At 34.0% G+C, this 19,486-nt stretch overlaps 1 protein-coding gene across 3 annotated transcripts in view; it reads left to right on the top strand.

Moving 5' to 3' along the window:
* LOC149551829 (mitochondrial-processing peptidase subunit alpha-like) overlaps positions 1 to 17,441 on the top strand; it is a 52,345-nt gene extending 34,904 nt beyond the window's left edge. For all 3 annotated transcript variants that reach the window (XM_089787331.1, XM_089787330.1, XM_089787332.1), the window contains exons 10-14: positions 11,199 to 11,271; positions 11,371 to 11,441; positions 11,536 to 11,585; positions 16,784 to 16,896; positions 17,020 to 17,441. In XM_089787331.1, the coding sequence (XP_089643457.1) occupies positions 11,199 to 11,271; positions 11,371 to 11,441; positions 11,536 to 11,585; positions 16,784 to 16,896; positions 17,020 to 17,072 (360 nt within the window). In that variant the 3' untranslated portion in view covers positions 17,073 to 17,441. The remainder of the gene's footprint in view (positions 1 to 11,198; positions 11,272 to 11,370; positions 11,442 to 11,535; positions 11,586 to 16,783; positions 16,897 to 17,019) is intronic.
* Positions 17,442 to 19,486: the final 2,045 nt, after the last annotated feature.

Raw genomic sequence — 19,486 nt, 5'->3', positions numbered from 1 at the left:
GTTTTTAACTTTGTAGATGATGTTTTAAAGTATTACTGCATATAAACTCTCAAGTTGATATACGGCTACATTTGTTGATTGACTGTAGATAGGCTACAGAGCTCAACGAGCATTTCTAATTTGCTAAACTAAGTTACTGGTTTGGTAACAGGTTCACCAGTATGGCAAATTTTTCCATGGCTTAGGTTTGGCTGGATTTGGCTGTGTAACACACACACACACACACACACACACACACATATCTCAAGTTTGCATGGGGATGGGGATACTTGGGTACGGGTATGGGAACTGCTATTTTTCAAAATAGGGGACGGGGGTACTTGGGTATGTCAAACTTAAAAATAAAATAAAATAAATATTTATAGAAAATCTGAAATTACGAGTCATGACAATGGGTTTTCAAAACTAGAACAGCGATAAAGTTTGCAAATGTAATGTATTGTTTTTAGTTTCAGATTTGCAATATGTTTGTAATAATAATATATGATGTTTAGATGCATAACATAGAAGGCAGACTATAAACACTTCTGACTGGAACAGTGATATAGTTTACTGTTAATCAGCATTGTTTATAAGTTTCAAATTGATTACATATTGACTTGAGCTTGATAAACAAGAAGCTGATATGACAAAAAACTGAAACAAAAATCAGAAATCTTAATCAAGGTCCTTAGATGTGATGCTAACCACTCAGTACCCAGTACTTGGGTATGTGTACCAGGGGTGTGGGTACTCCTACCCATGCAACCTATATATATATATTCAAGTATATTCAAGAAGTCAAATACATTTCAATTGTTTAAAAAGAATTTAAGTACTTTGGAACTCAAAATGCCCAGCTTAAAGAGAGGTGGATCGCAATAAAGAACAAATGAACTCAATGACCCTTAACCCCATACCCTATTAACACTTATTATATGGAAATAGCAGCGAGGCCTGAAGAGAATATAAAGTCTGGAAGCTGAACCGAAACAGGATTTTGAGAAAGAGTGAGTTAGAGGGTTGAAATCAGGATTTTCAGAACCAAGATAAGTGTTTCTTTCTGAGCAAGGCCTCATCTCGAGCAATAATTCCTCATATTTTGTGGATCTGCAAATCACAATGGAAAAACTGAGCAAATGAAGAGTTCCTCTTATAGGAAAGCTTCATATAATATCATATTTCTTGTGTACCTAAAAAACCTATAATGTTGGAGTATTAAATCATTAGATAGATACATAGGGTAGACAAATAAATGCTTGTAGGTTAATCAATAGTTAGATTAAATAAAGAAAACATTGTCAGGTAGTTCTGAATAAGAATCTGTAGATTATTTTCATTCTGTTCAGCAATGGTATAACCTTTGCAATTTGGTTATTATTTTTAATGTCTAATACTTCCATATCTAATCTAAAACTATAGAATCTTTATACAGAAAATCATTTTAACCTTTGTGATCTTGAGCACCCTGAGCAAAAGCCGACCTTTGAAAAATGGATCTCTGGAGGAAGAAAGTCCTATCGCTCACTCACAATTTGAAGGCTTAAGTACAACAAGAGCATGAATTTTGGCCATTATAGTTTATTAGGCTTAAAGTCTGGCAAAACTGAAGCGGAAGTTTTAGCATGCAGAACTAAACAAGGGCCAAGGCAGAGGTCTCAACAGATGGAATCAACTCCTTTCATACTGTAAGTGACTGCCAACTTGGAGGACCTGGTTTGAGAAGGTACAGTTGATCTTTCTCTGTGGTACAAACTGCAATAAACAATCCTCTTTTCACAACGTTAAAGAAAGAGAATTGTAGATAAAAATGTTCTCCAAGAGTTGGATACCCATTTTTGCAGCGCAACCAAATTTAGCCAAATATGTTGGAAGCGGCAACCAAAACTTAGCTTTGAGAAATGAGAACCTAGGGCCTTCTTAGGGAAGTTCTATAGGAACTCAAACATTTCCCATCTTGGCAAAGGGATTGCTATATCTCTTGTGTCTTCTGTTTTGCCAATTAGTCTATTAGACAAGACTCTTAATCCTTGAGCATCGATTTCTTGTTTGATGAGCCTAGAAGTTGGGCTATAATTGTGTTCTAGTAACCTCTTCATCTTTGTGGGTTGTGAGGTTGGTTAACTCATTATAGGTTTTTTGTAACAACTAGGGTTTTTAATTTTTTTGGACAAAATCTAGGGTTTTCCCATGAATCAATAATTTGGAAATACTATGAAATCTTTGCAATTTAAAAGAAAACTTACAAAATGGAGTACATATATGGTTTTACCCAATTCTTCTTACTTTGAAACCCTAGGATGCTTTTGCAGCTTCTAAAATTGTCAGAATGATTGGGTTTACTCACTAGTTACTTGTACTTTCTTTCGAGGACTTAAGAAAATGCACTTGATGCAAAATCATGTGCAAAATTATGAGGAGATTAGGTAGATACCTGTCATATTTATAGTAATGACTCATACACACAAATAAGGTGTTTGTAGGGAGTTACTTCTCTATTGTGAATTTGGGTTGTGGACCTTGTTCGGCTTGGAAGGATGAACAACTATCATGACTTCAAACTTTAGAATGCAAGAATTCAAAATTTTATTGGTCGAAATAGTGAGGAACTAAATGATCGTGTCATAATGAAAATTTTCCATATTTAAATGCGACGATAGTTCATGGGGGTGGCCCCATGATTGTCATCAAGCTCTTAAAGTATAAAGCCAAGTTGAGATATGATGTGGTATGGTAGAAGACAAATGGTAGTAAAGTGTGTCATGACAATTTGGAATGGCCCTTGCATTAAGAAGTTGTAATGTGAAGGAAGCATGTGATGCAATAGAATCAAGGGATATGGTGCACACCATAGATGGAAAAAATTGGAGGACTCGCCTCAGACTCGAAAGGACCTTGAGTGTACATATGTTAGCCGAGTTGACTTGCCATGGACTAGGGAGTCGAGTCCTGGGAAGTCCTCTCTTGGACTTTGGAGCCTTGCAAATGGACTCTCACTACATACTAAAAACATCTAGTCAATTGTAAAACTTGATTTTTAAAAAGGTTTTCTTCTCATTTCTTATTTGTTATTGCTCAAAATAGGGTCTGTAGGGTGTAATGTTCAATTATGGCTCTTGTATTCTCTAAATGTGTGTCATCACATTGAATAGAAGTTAGAATAATAACGAAGGTAGGTTGGCTTGGATTTTTTTGGGGCTCTAAAACTTTATGGGTTCAGTGAGGTTGCCATCACTAGCAGCCATACCATGTGCCTCCTTTCCAGTCTCTTATGTGGCCTTAGTCCGGCGTGCATTTGGAGGTGTCCTTCCCATTATTTCATTTTCTTTCTGTGTGTTTTTGTGTCTTTTTTGGTGTATTGAGTGCTAGGTAGGGTTTCGGATAACATGCCTGAAGAGTTGAGTCCTCTTGGCTCCCAACCTGGTTCACTTGTGTGCAACTTGAAAGGGTTGAAGATTAATGATCATTCTGAATTTGGGATGGATATTGATAAAGGTTGTCTGAGTAATGATTGCAATGACGACCATGATAAGGAAATAATAGTTAATGATAAAGGAGAAGCTAGGCCTTTGTAGAAGGCAATTTTATCTGATCAATACAAGCTTGAATGTCCACCATTGACATCCTTAAATGGAGTTTTTTGCAGAAAAGAATGTGTTTCGAGAGGATCCACAACCAATGAAGGTGGATTGGGTGGGGGAAATACAAAGGAGCAATGAACGAAAACAGTCGAGATGGTAAGCCCGCTCCCCATGACTTTAAAACTCTCTCCCTCTCTCCTAATGAAGATATGGTTTTGGCCATTAGGAAAGAGCAATCGAGGTTGAAAGACATTGCTATCTTCTTTGTTTGTTTAGATAAAGATTTTTTACCTTCTCGCAAATTCTTTGATGATTGGATTGCTAACATTTGGGAAAGAAAGCTAGGAATTCAAATAAGCTTTTGTAGAATGATTCAAAAAGGGTTATTTGTGGTTTTCTTTAAAACTCATGGAATGCAGGAAAGAGTTCTGGAAAAGAATTATTGGAATGTGGGTAGATCTTTGTTTAGAGCTTTTCAATGGTCGGCCAAAGAGAAATTTGAATAGGTTGTGGCTCGTTCCACTCCATACTGGACTGAAATAAAAAATCTCCAACCACAATTTTGGCCTTCAATTTCCAAAATTGTCCAACCTCTCGGTTCTGTGTTACAAGTTGAAGATGCTAGATATACATTGCTGCATCTTAATGCTTGGATTCTGCTTGCCCTAGCTCCCGATATTGAATTCCTCGAGTTCATTTCGATGGACTTAGAAGAAAGGTTTGTATGAGAAATTTCTCTTTTGGGGAATTTAGGGTCTTTCTTCCATTGTAAAAAAAATGGACACACCAAAAAGGAGTTTCTGGCTCTTAGTAGCATGCAAAACCCTAGATTTGACTGTAAGTTGAAAGGTAACCCTAAAGAAGGTGATAAGTCAGGCGAGGCTAACAAGTATGATTCTAATATGCATAAATCTAGGGTTAGTAAATCTAATGTGGAGAACCCATCTTTAGATGAGGTTCTGGGTGTGAATAAGGATTCTCTTTAGAATCATAATGGAGACCTGCCTAACAATACTGCTGAGGAGACTATTGATGGTGGAAAGTGTATTAGTTTGTATAACCCTTTGTTTGAAGATGATTTTGAAGTGATGCCAGCCTTGGGCTTTGGTATCCCTAGTTCTCAAATCGATTGTCAACCATATTCTAATGCTGATAATGGGAAGGCCGAGGAAAATAATAAAGCTTCACTCCCACCCAAACTTAATGCTCATCAACTTGGTTTTAATACCATTAATGAAAGAGCTGAGGTTATTAGAAAAACTGCCATTGAACCTCTGAATAAAGATAAAATTCTAACTGGGACACTAAAATCTATAGTGGTCCATAAAAACAATGATAAGACAAGTGAGTCCATAAATGAGGAACCATTTAGTGAAGTTACCAATAAAAATGCTAAGAAGAAGAGGAAAATGATTGAAATGCACTTTCTCTAATGATAGTAGGACATTGGCAAAGAGATTCCTTATTGTTTTAACATATTATATAATAATAACAAATCTCAACAATCTAAATAATGCACATACACAGTTGGAATGTGAGAGGTTTAGAGATGTCTGACAGGAAATATATGGTTAGAAAATGGTGTAACAATCTTAAAGCTAAAGACATTATTTGCTTTTAGGAAATTAAGATTGTGGGCTTTCAGGCTTATACCATTTTGAAATTTCTATGGGACCAGTCTATTGGTTTTTATTCTAACCACCCTAGAGGCAAAGGTGGAAATGCTATTATGGTAGGACCACAATGGGCTGACAAGATTACCTCAAATGGCTCCTCCCCTTGTCATAGAGCATGCTATGAATGTTGAGCAATTTATGCAATGGAAAGATGGTTCTAGTTTCAGTGCAGCTTCTACCAAACAGATTTATAATATGATGAAAGATGATTGTTCTATTTTTGATTGGGTGAATCATGGTTGGGGGCTAAGGTATTGGATCTCTAGGTGGCAGCTTATCTTTAAATTTTTCCAGCACTCCCATTGTGAACCAAAAAAGTCTTGTTTTAGATGGTTATTGTTTTTAAGGAAACTTGCTGTTGGTAATACCCTACCTCTGATTTAGGCAATCCTATTGTTTGCGCTGTGTGTTCTGTTCCTGAGGCTTATGAACATCTGTTTTTTGATTGTGCATATGCCCATGGTGTTTGGACCATTTTTTTTTGGGTCAGCTATTGTTTGGAATAGTAGACCTGGTCTTTCTTGGAGTGAAGTTTTAGCTGGTTTTGTGGAGACTTATTTATTTTGAAGCTAACACTTTTTGGTCCGTCTTACCATGTGAAATTTTATGGTTTCTTTGGAAGGTGAGGAATGGAGAGATTTTTCAAAAGAGGAGGCAGCTTACTGAGTTTGGATGTAAACTCGTTCCTTTTCATATAATGTCACAGGTTGCAGCGGCTTTAGAAAATTTCAGAGACAAATTCATGATACTGATGCGGGAAGGCCAAATTATGATTCACAAATAGGATATAGTTTCGGGCCAATTCTTTGCTATCCACAAAGATATGCTTGGACAAAGGGAAATTGACAATCTGAACCAGTTCATCAAGAAGAGGCTAAGTACTGAAGATAGATCTGCTGATACAAACAGAGTGCATCATGATCAAGCATTACCAGGACATAAAGATTAAAAAGATGATTATACCACTTTTGGATGTATGAAGGACATATTTCTCATGCTGTGTTGTCTTTATGACTTTGTTTTTGTATTAACTGATTATACAAACTGTAGGTTACTCCAGAATATTAATGTATATGCTTAATAGGTAAGCTACACAGATGCTACCTGAACATTTCTGAGATCTTTTTGATGCTGTGACTATTGTTGTAACTCAGAAGTCCTAAATTAGTATATTTCAGTGATGTAACCTAGTTATTTTCAGTGATACAAAAAATGGGTGTCATCACAATTTGGAATAGCTCATGCTTTAAGAAGTTGTAATGGGAAGGAAGCATGTGATGTGATGGAAACAAGGGATATGGTGCACACCATAGATGGAAAAAATAGAGGACTTGCCTCAAATCCCAAAGGACTTGCAAGTCCATATGTAAGCCGAGTTGACTTGCTATGGACTAGGGAGTTGAGTCCTCGGAAGTCCTCGATATGGTGCACACCATAGATGGAAAAAATAGAGGATTTGCCTCAAATCCCAAAGGACTTGCAAGTCCATATGTAAGCCAAGTTGACTTGCCATGGACTAGGGAGTCGAGTCCTAGGAAGTCCTCTCTTGGACTCCCAATTCTTGCAAATAGACTCTTACTACATACTAAAAACATCCAGTCAACTTTAAAATTTGATTTTTAAAAATTTATTCTTCTCATTTCTTATTTGTTATTGCTCAAAATAGGGTTTGTAGGTTGTAATGTTCAATTATGGCTCTTGTGTTCTCTAAATGCATCATGTTTTTATGTATTTTGTACAATTGTGGTTTTTTCTTTTATTGAGTCCTTACCTGAGTTTTTTCAGAGTCCAAGTTCAAGTCCAATTTTTGTTTGTCGAGTCCAAGGCGAGTTCAAGTTTTCCAACTATGGTGTCCACTCACCAGTCAACATGGTTTTTGTAACTTAAGAAAGAACCACATGCCTAGGCCACTCACCAGTCAACATGGTTTTTGTAACTTGAGAAAGAACCACATGCCTAGGCTATCTCAAAGACACATTCCATAAAAGCATTATCATAGCTTTGATTTCTGATTTCCCCAAGAAATTGTGATGAACAAAAATCATAAAGATACAAATTTGAGATTAGTACCTAAGATTGATGTTGCATAACAATGTTTGCAAATGCAATTGCCAAGGGTTCATATGCCAAAGTGCTCCATCACAATTTTGAAGGGCTAGGGAATATACAACTTGTGATACAAAGAACCAACATGATGCAGATAAAACATGCAATGTGGATGCCAACAAGGACAATGGTAGGGATAATTTAACAAGCACATCCAGTAGGTAACTTTAGTGATGTTTTAACACAAGTTAAATGGGCTAGGCCAGTTGCTAGGATAGAGGATGTGGTAAGAAAATGATCATAAAGACACAAAGACATAATTTAAAGGCTAGCAATTGCTTGGCAAGTCAATGATGGTTTAAACCCCAAATAAATTAGCTCGTCAGGATATACCAAAACCTTCGAAAGTTTGTGAAATGTCCCCTTTTTGGGACATTAGGAAATCTGAAGATAAATTCACAAAATAATAATTTTGGCTAAAGGGAGCTTAATGCAAATTAATTAAATGGGTCAAATTAATATTACAAAGTGGGTTAAAGGTGACAAGAAGGAAAACGACGAAAGGACGAGAAGGAAATTGAAGGGTCAATGTTTTGAGCATAAAAGATGGATGAGTTTTTTTTCAGCATGCTTGGATTTGAAATAGATTTTTCTGATTTCTCTTTGGAGAACTTTGGGAAGCTACTAGCTTTCTCTTGTTGAAGCCTAAGGACGAAAATCTTTAGGATTCTCTAGGTGGATTGGACGTAGCCCTAATTCATCATCTTTGGTGGATTTACATCAAAATCCACATTTGAGACTATAGGTGCATTTTATTGTTTCTTTCTAGTTTGACTCTATAACTATATTTAAAATTGGAATTTTGACATTTGGTTATTGTATTGCTGATGTATAATGCAGTAACATATTTTGAGGTATTTTAATGAGCCTTTACTGGCTCATTGTGGGTTTATTTTGCTGGGTTTATTTGCGAAAGATATATGTTATTTTGTGAAAATCATTTGAGAGTAATGTGTGGAAAATATCTGACTGAGATACTACAATGATTCTTTGAAAAAATCAGTCTCAAATCGAAGCATGCTGAAAAAGAACTCCTCATCCTTCTTTTATGCTCAAAATGGTGACACTTCAATTTCCTTCTTCCCTTTCATCTTTTCCCTTCTTGTCACCTTTAACTCACTTTCTAATAATAATTTGACCCATTTAATAAATTTGCATTAAGCTCCCTTAAGTCAAAATTAATATTTTGTGAACTTATCTTCAGACTTCATAATGTCCGGGACATTACAATTTGTGGGTGTCAATAGGGAGCTTGAAATGCACCAACCATTAGTGAGGATTATGAGATGGGAGAGCATCTCCATGACTTTGTAGGTGGACTTTTAAGGACAACATAGGCATGATTGTATTTTTGTTGTTCTAGAGCATTTTTTACCAAGATGGACATAATGATGCCATGTAAGAAACCATTTATTGGAAGTGATGCAAGTAATCTCTCTTTCAAGAATGCTTTGATTCATTTTGGGCTATTGGAGAGTTCATCTTAGATAGGGATGCTTGTTTGTTGAGTAAGTTTTGGTGTATTATTTAATAAGGAATTGATAAAATGTTGAGAGGGCTCTATTGCTTTCCATTTTCAAATGGATGGTTAATCAGAAGTGGTAAATAGAATCTTGGCACAATTGCATCATTGGTATTGTCAGGGATTTTTGAAGGTTGGGATGGGCTTTTTTATACTCTCACACTAAGATCATCAATAATATGCATTTGATTAATGTTTTGGCTACTTGCCATCTTACCTGTTCAGTGTTTGTTTGGAATTGGCTAAAATGTGGGTTAGAATATGGAATTATGGAAGGGCAAAAGGCTGATAAGATCTTTATGTTGAGAGGTTTTGTAATACCCACTTATAGTTTGTTATTTCAGTTTATGGTGCCAAACTCTTTTAGGCCACTTTTCTTGTGTGTTAGTCTTTCAGTTGGATTCGGTGATACTTTGATGTATGATAGTAATTTTTGATGATGCTATACTATGATACTTTGATTATTTTATCTATATCATGTTTAGTTAAATGGTCATTATTATGTTCATATGATGAGGTTATGGATATTTATGGGTTTTACCAACCTACTAACATTACTATCTGCATTTATATAGATAATGTGTATGTTTTGCATTTTTGTTTGATGTGCTTGTATTAGTTGCTTGCAAGATCTACACAGTGTACTGTTCCCTACCATTGTTTGTTATTTATATGTATATAGTCAACTTTGTGATGCAAATTTGTAGTCACTAGGCATCGTCTCCCTTGAATTGGCAAGATTGAGGGTGCCCTTACAAATATCTCAATAGTGAAAGAGGGGAGGTAGAATTAATGCCTAAATTTAATCTAAACCTACATTTTGTCATATAATGGGACAAGTATTTCATTGACTATCCTATCTGGATTTATCAAGGTGATGTGAATTTGTGAACCCTATTTGAGTATGTTTGTGTTTGTTGCTTTTTGATTTGGTCAGATTTTAGTGTGCATGCATTCATATAGGTCAATGCTGCATTTGTCATGATGGCAGCGAAGTTGCTGAATCGTGGGACTTTTTTAGGTGTTTCCGGGTATGAAATGTACTGGAATCTGGTTCCAAAATGAATCTCTTGCAAGTACACATCTGGGATTTGTGTTTTTAAATGACACAATATTTACCGATTCTAGTTTGATCTTTTAGATATTTTGAAGACCTAGACTGCTGATAAGCAAACTCTGAACTTATCTAGTCTGAGATTTTGGGTTGATCTTTTTGATAGAGAAGCCCAAATTTAAATTAATATGTTTCAAAATTTGGAATTTGTAATGGTTTTGTTTAGCATATGTTTAGGCATACGACATTCTAAACTTAATTCTATTTTTAAGCTGCATACACACACATGCGTACATACACACACATATGCGTACACACACACACACACACACATACATAAGCACACCCACCCAGCCACCTCCACACAAACATGAACTCACCAAAAACTTACCCAACCCCCTTCAAAAATTTCTATTGTACCAGTGTTTCGTACCCATGTACCTATTCCTGTTTCCAAATTGGCTTATGATGGCAGTAAAATGATTAATTAAGGGTTAATTGTAAAGGTTAAATAATTACACTTTCTAGAATGTCAAATATTAATATACTGATATTGAATTATAAAGAATTAATTAATTAGCTATATCTATTAAATGATTAAAATATAAAATATACATATTATAATTGGAGATCTAATTAAAGATTAAATAAAAAATTCTAAGTTGCCGATTCAGATTCAGGTTTTTCAATATTTGGGTTCAAAATTCGTTCAATTCTTTGGGGGGTTAGGTTGGAATTCGTTTTGGGTTCATCCGTCAAAAAAAATTTGTTTAAAAAAAAAGTGTGCACATGTATATGTAGATAAGTTCATACACCACTATGCTAAAAGTAAGACAACGTAGCAAAATACAGCACCTTATATTCTGCTGTTGTTTTTTTCGCTGATGAATCCACTAAGGTTTATATCATTGTATAAGTGTTTATTTGCTTGGGATTGCAGTGGTGTCTTATCCTCCCTTTCTGTTCTGATGCAATGCTCCATATATTTATAGGTTTGTTATTGTTATTCCTTGGCCATTCAGAAGTTATATACCATAGTGATTTCCGTGCACCTTTTACTAAAAATAAACAAAACTAAATTCAGAATATCATGGACACATCCATTTTCTGTTAGTTATTGTTAGTGTTACAACTAAATTTGGAATATTGTGGGGACACATCCATTTTCTGCATGTTAATATTTCTTGATTAAATTTTATTGACGACATTTATTAATTTTGTCTATCTGTGGTATTAAACCCTTTAAATTTTTTGTAATCAGTTATTTTCTAAATTTGCAGGGGTCAAACTTTGTCTCAGAAGCTGTAAGGATAGCAGCAGAAGAACTAATAGCTGTTGCAACTCCCGGACAAGGTGTTTTATCACCAGTCAAATTTTTGTTGTTTGTGAGTTGTATTGAACATTTAGTTGTCAGTTGTAAATTTTAATGTTTGGTTTTATTTTCCTGCACAGTCACTAATGTGGAGCTGAATCGTGCCAAAAATTCTACGAAATCAGCAGTTTTGATGAACTTAGAGTCAAGGGTATGTTAATAAGTATGAAGATGCAATTTTCTTAATTTCAATTTGAAAGTTGATTATATTTATTCCTCCCATTCTAAGCTCAGTATCTTTGCAGATGGTTGTGACAGAGGATATTGGCAGACAGATCTTAACCTACGGGGAGAGGTATAATCCTCTATTGGTGCAAAATCATATTACTGCAGTTTTATAAAATTGTGTGGAAACTGGCTAGACAGAGAATCAATCATCATTTTGCTTACTTCTCCAGCAGAAGTACTATATCTAAAATTTTGTTTCTGCATCCTATTCTAGAACTTCTTTGGAATGGGATCTAAATAAAACAGGTATTTTAGCTTGATAGTAAGAGTATCTAAAGATTTTTAATAGGATTAGAAAAATGATTCTAACGTTTTGTGGTGGTATTACCAACCTGAAATGTGAAATGTGCCACCTTTGGTAAGAGCTAACTGCTTGCTTGAATTAGATGACAGGTCCCAATAGTTATTTGTATTCATAGATTTTGAGAATGATTTTTTGTTTCAAGGGAGGTTAAATCTGCATAGGCACCTTTGTTCTTTAATAATGGAATTTTTAATCTCACTTTTGTGTTTGATTCCATTGATCAGACACTATCTGCTATATATTTAATTGATCATCCAATTTGTTACTTATTAAACAATTGAGTTAATTGCCTGTCTTTTGCTGAATGATGCCAATTATCAACTTGATGTTCTGTCCTAATGGCTAGATTGGTGAAAGCATCTTGTTACAGGCAAGAGGTTGCAAGTTCCAGTTTCCTCCCTGTCCTTGTGGTGCCAGAGGGCATGTTGGACCGGCATTGTCGGCACATTGCTGTTTATGAGGGGGGCTACTTGATTCATGCAGTCTTAGAAAATATCTAGGAAAATTGTTTAAGATGGATTGGAAATCAAGCTTAAAAAAGCTGAGGTGCCAAGAATTATAATCCCCAGTTTCACCAAGTTAACTCACCAACTAGAGATTGGAAATGAAATTTAGGGCCAAAATTTGTTGAGTTTGTAGGGTCTTCTATTCGATTGTCAAATTCATTGATCACCTATATTGAGAGGACTTGGGAGGACCCTAGGGTTTTAGGGACCAAAAGTTTAGCCAGGGTTTAACTGAAGACATACAAGCATCATACTTTCCCTTTTTCCGAGTTATAAAGTACCTTCTTTCACTGGGGAGAGGATGAAAATAGGATAAAGACGAGGGTGAATCTTGATGTAGGAAAAGACAAAATTCGCTAGAGAATTAAATATACATTTGTAGATAATATGAGTGAGAACTTAAAGGTCCCAAAGGAAAAGTTCCTCCCACCTCTGATGTCCTTGCTTCAAAATTTAGTTTCAATCAATGTTCCCTTGTGTTTTGAGAAATGGGGTATAGTAATATATGAGTGAAAATAAAATGGCCCCAAAATAAAGTTTTTCCCTACCTCCAATGTGCTTGCTTTAAAATTCATTTTCAGTCTATGTTCCCTAATGATTTGAAAATGGGGGTGCATCAATATATATGATTTTTTAAACATTCATAAAAGATTATGAGTAAAAATACAATGGTCACAATTAAAATTCATTTGCAATATATGTTCCCACCAACGAATGATAATGTTTGTTGGTACTTAATAGTTTGACCATCTTGCTGTCTTAAGGCACTTTAAAAATATAATATCTAATTTAAATTGATAATTATCAATATGTTTAATTGACTATATTTAGTGTATGAATGAACTGTTATTATTTATCATGGATGTTTGATGATTGTATAACTATTAATAATTTATAAACCTATTTTTAATAAATGTCTTTAGACGATTGTTTGATTATTCTATTAACATGCATACAATCGTCAAGGGACTAATATCAAGTATAGCAGTTTATTTAAATACGGAATATATTCCATTTAATATATGGAGAAGTAACAAATTAAAATTAAGATATTAAATTTAAAAAGTAGAAATTATTAATAGTAAATAGATTTTGATTGTTGTGTTAATTTTTAATTCAGATGATCAATTATTAAATATTAATATATGAAATTGAATATATTTAATATTTATAATTAATATATTAAATACTTTAGAAATTTAGACTGTTATGCCTCTACCATGACTTATCTGGCAGACAAATATGAAACACAACCATTTCTACAACTAGCCACAACCTATTTACTAAAGGCTTTTGTTAATATGGGCCCCTTACACTTAGAATTACAATTGGTGCTATGAGGGCTACCATTACAATTTTAAGCCAAACTGATACATTCATAACAGTAAAGAAGTCAATATCTCTCAATTTTAGTCATATGATCCAAGACTTAGACAATGATAATACCAAAGAAGCCAGTAATTGGAGCTATTTTCTCTGCTGAGAGCCAAAATCCCTCCTCTTCATATCAAATTTCATCATCTATTTATAAATAAAAAAAATGTCAAAAAGCCATGTTATACCATAATTACCTTCATAGGAGGTTTTGGATCTTACTACGCTTGCCAAATTTTTTTGACTAGGGGGAATTGTCTTGCTCAATGCCCATTGCTTTCTGAAGAACTCCTGAAAAACTTGAACCCAATGCCTAGGACATTTCAAACTCAGAGTGTACGCCTATGACATTTCAAACTCTCAGTGTGTAGCCCAAGAGCGAAGGGCTGCCTCGCTATTTCGCAAGCGAAGGCCAGGGTTGGTTAATCCCAGGCTTCGCAAGTACCTCCAAGTCGATGTTGTCGATCATATCCTCTTCTTTGAAAACTAGCTGTAGTTGCTATAATGCTTTAAGCTTCTCATCCCAAATCTCCTATAATGGAGGAAGTGCGAGGAAATATCAATGTTGACCTTGTGCCATTGCAAATTGAGACCCCTTCATTTTGCTTGGCAGTAAGGTAGTTATCCCAGGTAGTCTTCATTTATCGACAAATTTAAGTTTCTGAGTCTAAGAAATAAGTTTGAGAATTTTTGGCGTGCTAGGAAGTTGAGTCAATTGGGGAAATGAGTGAGAGCTGGGCCAACTTAGTCAAGGATGTGGAATTGAAGTCAAGAGATTTGTGATGAAATAAATTAGAATTCTTGAAAAGTCTTTGTTCTAGTATCAAATTTTTCTTAGAAAGTCGGGAAAAGTTATGGAAAAGAATATTGATGGAAGTGTGTTGATTGCTGAAATTTGGCCGAGTCTGAAAGTTTTTAGGATCTTCCAAAATCTAGAGTCTCCATTATAACTCCTAGAGGTCTGAAACCTTTCTCAAGCATCCTGACAGTAAATTCATAAAATATAACTTTAATTTTGTATTTTTATGTTTTTCCCGCTGGAGGTCTCGATTACCAGTTTCCACATGAACTTCTAATATCTGCATGTTATGTTTGGCATTGACACATTGAGATTTCCACACTTCATTTTTGGCATGGCCACATGAGCATAAGATTTCTGCATGGAAGTCAAGTCAATCGAGGAAATGAGTGAGAGCTGGGCTATAAGTTAGTCAAGGATGTGGAATTGAAGTCTAGAGATTTGTGATGAAATAAGTTAGAATTCTTCAAAAGTCTTTGTTTTAGTATCAATTTTTTTTAGAAAGTCCGTAAAAGTTATGAAAAAGAAATTGGTGGAAGTGTGTTGATTCCTGAAATTTGGCGGAGTCTGAAAGTTTTTAGCATCTTCCAAAATCTAGAGTCTCCATTATAACTCCTAGAGGACTGAAACCATTCTGAACCATCCTGATAGTAAATACATAAAATTTAACTTAAATGTTATATTTTTACATTTTTCCCTGACATGTGGGCATTCAAATTCTGACCTGCCATGTGAGGTCTTGATTACCAGTTTCCACGTGAACCTCTAATATCTGCATGTTATGTTTGGGATTGACACTCTAAGATTTCCACACTTAATTTTTGTCATTGCCACATTAGCATAAGATTTCTGCATGCCATGCCTCACTTTGCTGGATGAGGCCATGATATCCGATCTGCCTTAGAAGCCATAAATTCGATGCGAAGAGTATGGGTCAGCCTGAAAGGAGTTAAACATTTAATCCTGATGTAAAGCATTGATTAATGGCTAATTGATATGTCAGAGGGGATGACCTGATTTAATTAATAAACAGCCACAAATTAAATGTCATGATTTGAATAGGGGGACAAACATTGATTTAATTTTGTTTCTATAAGGCCAGTTTGGCACTAATCAAGGGACACATCTCTTGGCATGGTGGCAATTATATAATGTTGAAGCCATTTCAACACCAAATTCAAATCAATGTCTTTTGCAGATGGAAATCAGGAAGTATAGATCAAATTTCCTCTACAGCAGCTAAAAATCAAGCTTATGCATTGAAGATCTGAGTCTTACACCCAGAATTGGGTCATCAGCAGCAAAGTGATGTGGATTTCTTATGGTAAATTTGAAGTGATGAAGGGGATTTATATGCACTTTCAGATTTAAAATCTGACTAAGTATGGAAGTGAAATGACAATGGTCAAGTGTTTGAGCTTAAGATAATCAATGGCATTGAAGACATCAAAGTTTGGTTAAGAACTGTTTAGTTTGAGTTGGGAAAGGTACAGAATACATGATGAACACTTTCATGTGGCATCCTGCCACGTCGCTTTGATAAATGAGGTTTACCTTGCCACATCAAGCAGTGGAATCCACCCTTCCATGAGTCACTTTGACATATCAAGCAGTGGAATCCGACCTCTCATGAGGCAAACATTGCCACATGAATCCCTTAATTCAGCAATGACATATCTAGACCCAACTTTCCTGATGAAAGCTTCAAATTTGAATGGCATCTTATATTTACGAATCTGATCTTAATTTTTTCACACCCAATTGTGAAGTCCAATTTTTGTCTTGTCATGCAAGTATGAGAATCCAACTGCATCTTTGAGCTGGAAGTTGCCAAATCAGGTTGACTCTTGGACACGAATCTATGAATCTTTAAACTTATGGAGCATTTAATGTTTTATCTTAATATTTTCCAAATATGCTTAGGATTTCAACCTCTTTGCTGGCAAATACTGTAGAACATAGTTTGTTTTGCTAAACCAAAAATTATTAGTAAAACTGTCGGATACATTTTGTTCCAGATTTATGCTTGTGTTTTTAAACCTGCAATAGGCTAGCAGACAGATGTTTTTTAATCTAGAATAATCACTTTGTAAAAGTGCTGAAGAATAGCCTCTCTGTTTACCTCGCAAAGCTAGTTTACAATGAGAAAAGTTTCGGATATGCGAAGGTTTTTCTTTTGCTTTGGCTTTTGTACTCATCTTACATGTTCTACCTTTACATGGCTACCTATTTTGTATTATGTTCAGTGAAATTAAAATTCTAATAAAATATTTGTATTGCAGGAAACCAGTGGAGCATTTCCTTAAGGTCCTTGATCAGATCAGTTTGGATGACATTACAGCTATTGCACGTAAAATTATTTCAACTCCACTAACCATGGCAGCATGGGGGAATGGTATGGGCGATAGTTATGTTTTGTTTTTCTTTTGCAATGTGTCTTGGATATGAGCTTCATTTTCAAGACTACATTTTCGTTCCTCTACGTCAACTGAAGCTTATTTTTAACATTACTTTGCAGTTACTAATGTTCCAAACCATGATGCTGTCAGTCGATTCTTTCATGCAAAATAATGGACAGTGACATCGTACAGCCACAATTGATACCGTACAAATTTTGTTCAAGATATTTAAATAGTAGTGGTGAGGAGAATTGAGAATGTTAGATGACAGACATCACAATTCATAAGCCCATAATGTAAAATGTGCCTGGTGATATTTTATCCCCTTGATTTCATCTTTGGACCACAAGGATGAGATGCTGGGAAATAAGGATTCTCACCAAAATAAATCTCAAGTAATTTGTTTGTTACAACCCAAATTTTTGTCTAATTTAAAAACATTCTTATAGCCATTGAGATTTCATGTGAAGTTAGTTGACTGTTACAACTTGTTAAATATTATGTTTATGGGAAATAGAAATGTATTTATTCGTTATGATTCCACGTGAAGTCAGTTGACTGTTACAATTTGTTAAATACAATGATCATGTGAAATGGAATATAGTTATCAATTATAAATTATGTGAAGATGACATTTAGTTAATTGTTATGATATTATATAATGATGATTATTTATTATTTTGGATTTATGGAAATATATTATTACTTTGGTAATTTTCTTTCTTGTAGGAGCACGATGAAGGGGGGGACCATTGCCAAAGAGGGAGTTGACTAAGGATAGACAACTAGGCAAGTAAGAGTAAACTTTGGACGACTATGAGCTAACTAGTCATCATATATCATTAAATAACAAGGGGTGCATGTGCCAAAGTTCTTGCCTTCATGTTTTTATGGTTGGTCGAAGTAGTATTGCCTGAAGGGGAAATTAAATTAGTTACAATTTTTAGTAAAAATTTGTTGACGATAAAAGCTACTTAAATAAATTTAAAAAAATAGCTGATTACAAAGTACAAAAATGTGTAGTAAGTTTGAGGGGTAGTATTAATGGTATAAAAAAAAATTGAGCAAAATTGTAAAATAGTAGCTAGTAAAACATAGTGTAAATTTTAAAAAATAACATTTTACAATTGTAAAAAATAAACATCAATGTAAAACTAATAAAAAAAAAAAAAAATAAAAAATAAAAAATTTAACTCTATATTTGAACTTGGTAAGGGGGGTAACCATTGCCAAAGAGGGAGTTGACTAAGGATAGACAATTAGGCAAGTAAGAGTAAACCTTGGACGATTATGAGCTAACTAGTCATCATATATCATTAAATAACAAGGGGTGCATGCGCCAAAGTTCTTGCTTTCATGTTTTTATGGTTGGCCGAAGTAGTATTGCTTGAAGGGGAAATAAATTAGTTACAATTTTTAGCAAAAAATTGTTGACGATAAAAGTTACTTAAATAAATTAAAAAAAATTGTTGATTACAAAGTACAAAAATGTGTAGTAAGTTTGAGGGGTAGTATTAATGGTATAAAAAAAAAATGAGCAAAATTGTAAAATAGTAGCTAGTAAAACATAGTGTAAATTTAAAAAATTAACATTTTACAATTGTAAAAAATAAACATAATGTAAAACTAATATTAAAAAATAAAAAAAAATAAAAAAAAAATTAACTCTATATTTGAACTTGGTAAAGATAGCTAGTAAAATATAGTGTAAATTTAATTTTTTTTTTTTTTTTTACAAATTTCAAAAATAAATATCAATGTCAAACTAATAATAAATATATTTAAAATAAGAAATATAAAACATTTAACTTTATATTTGAACTTGGTAAGGAAAATAGATAGTGATAATTTATATTGATTAGACATTCATTTATGAGGTGGAAGAGAAAAATGATTGTTTTAAAAAAAAATTAATCCACTTGTTAAAAATGTGAAAAAAATAAAGTTGTAATTAATGCATTCATTAATAGAGTTGTTAGAAAATAGTTGTATTTTTGTTAGAGAAAATTGAATTTTTTCATTGCCTTTTTTTATCATGGGCCAATGCAATTTTTAAAAAATTTGTATTTTTCAATTTAATTTTTTTATATTCAAATTAATATAGCTTTTGCAAACATTAGTATATCTTCAAATTTTTAGATTTATGTAACTAATATGGAATCTAATGATTCCATTAGTTTCCTGCCAAAGACAGGAATTAATAAAAGATAATCACTAAGTATTAACAAAATTGTTACTGTTATAAATTGAGAACTTTCTATAGTGTAAAGCATGTCTTAATATAACAACACCATGATACCTATATATACTCGTACACGCGCGCGCGCACACATATATGTGCGTAGGTCAAATAAGATGTATACGCCTATTTTGAACCTAAGTTGTTAATCAAAATTTGTCCAATTTGTTTTGGGGTTGGATTCGGATTTGTTTTGGGTTCATTTGAACATAACATGTTTAAAAAAAAAATGTATGTGTGTGTGTATATACACAACAACAAACAAGTCCATACACAACTATGCTAATAGTAAAGCAGCATAGCAAAATACACCATCATATCTATGTTTCATTTTAATAGGATATTAA

Source organism: Cupressus sempervirens, chromosome 6, assembly GCF_028749045.1.
Source record: "Cupressus sempervirens isolate cs-2001-9-10 chromosome 6, ASM2874904v1, whole genome shotgun sequence".
In the NCBI taxonomy this organism is placed as follows: Eukaryota; Viridiplantae; Streptophyta; class Pinopsida; order Cupressales; family Cupressaceae; genus Cupressus; species Cupressus sempervirens.
This window is presented reverse-complemented; position numbering and strand designations above follow the sequence as displayed.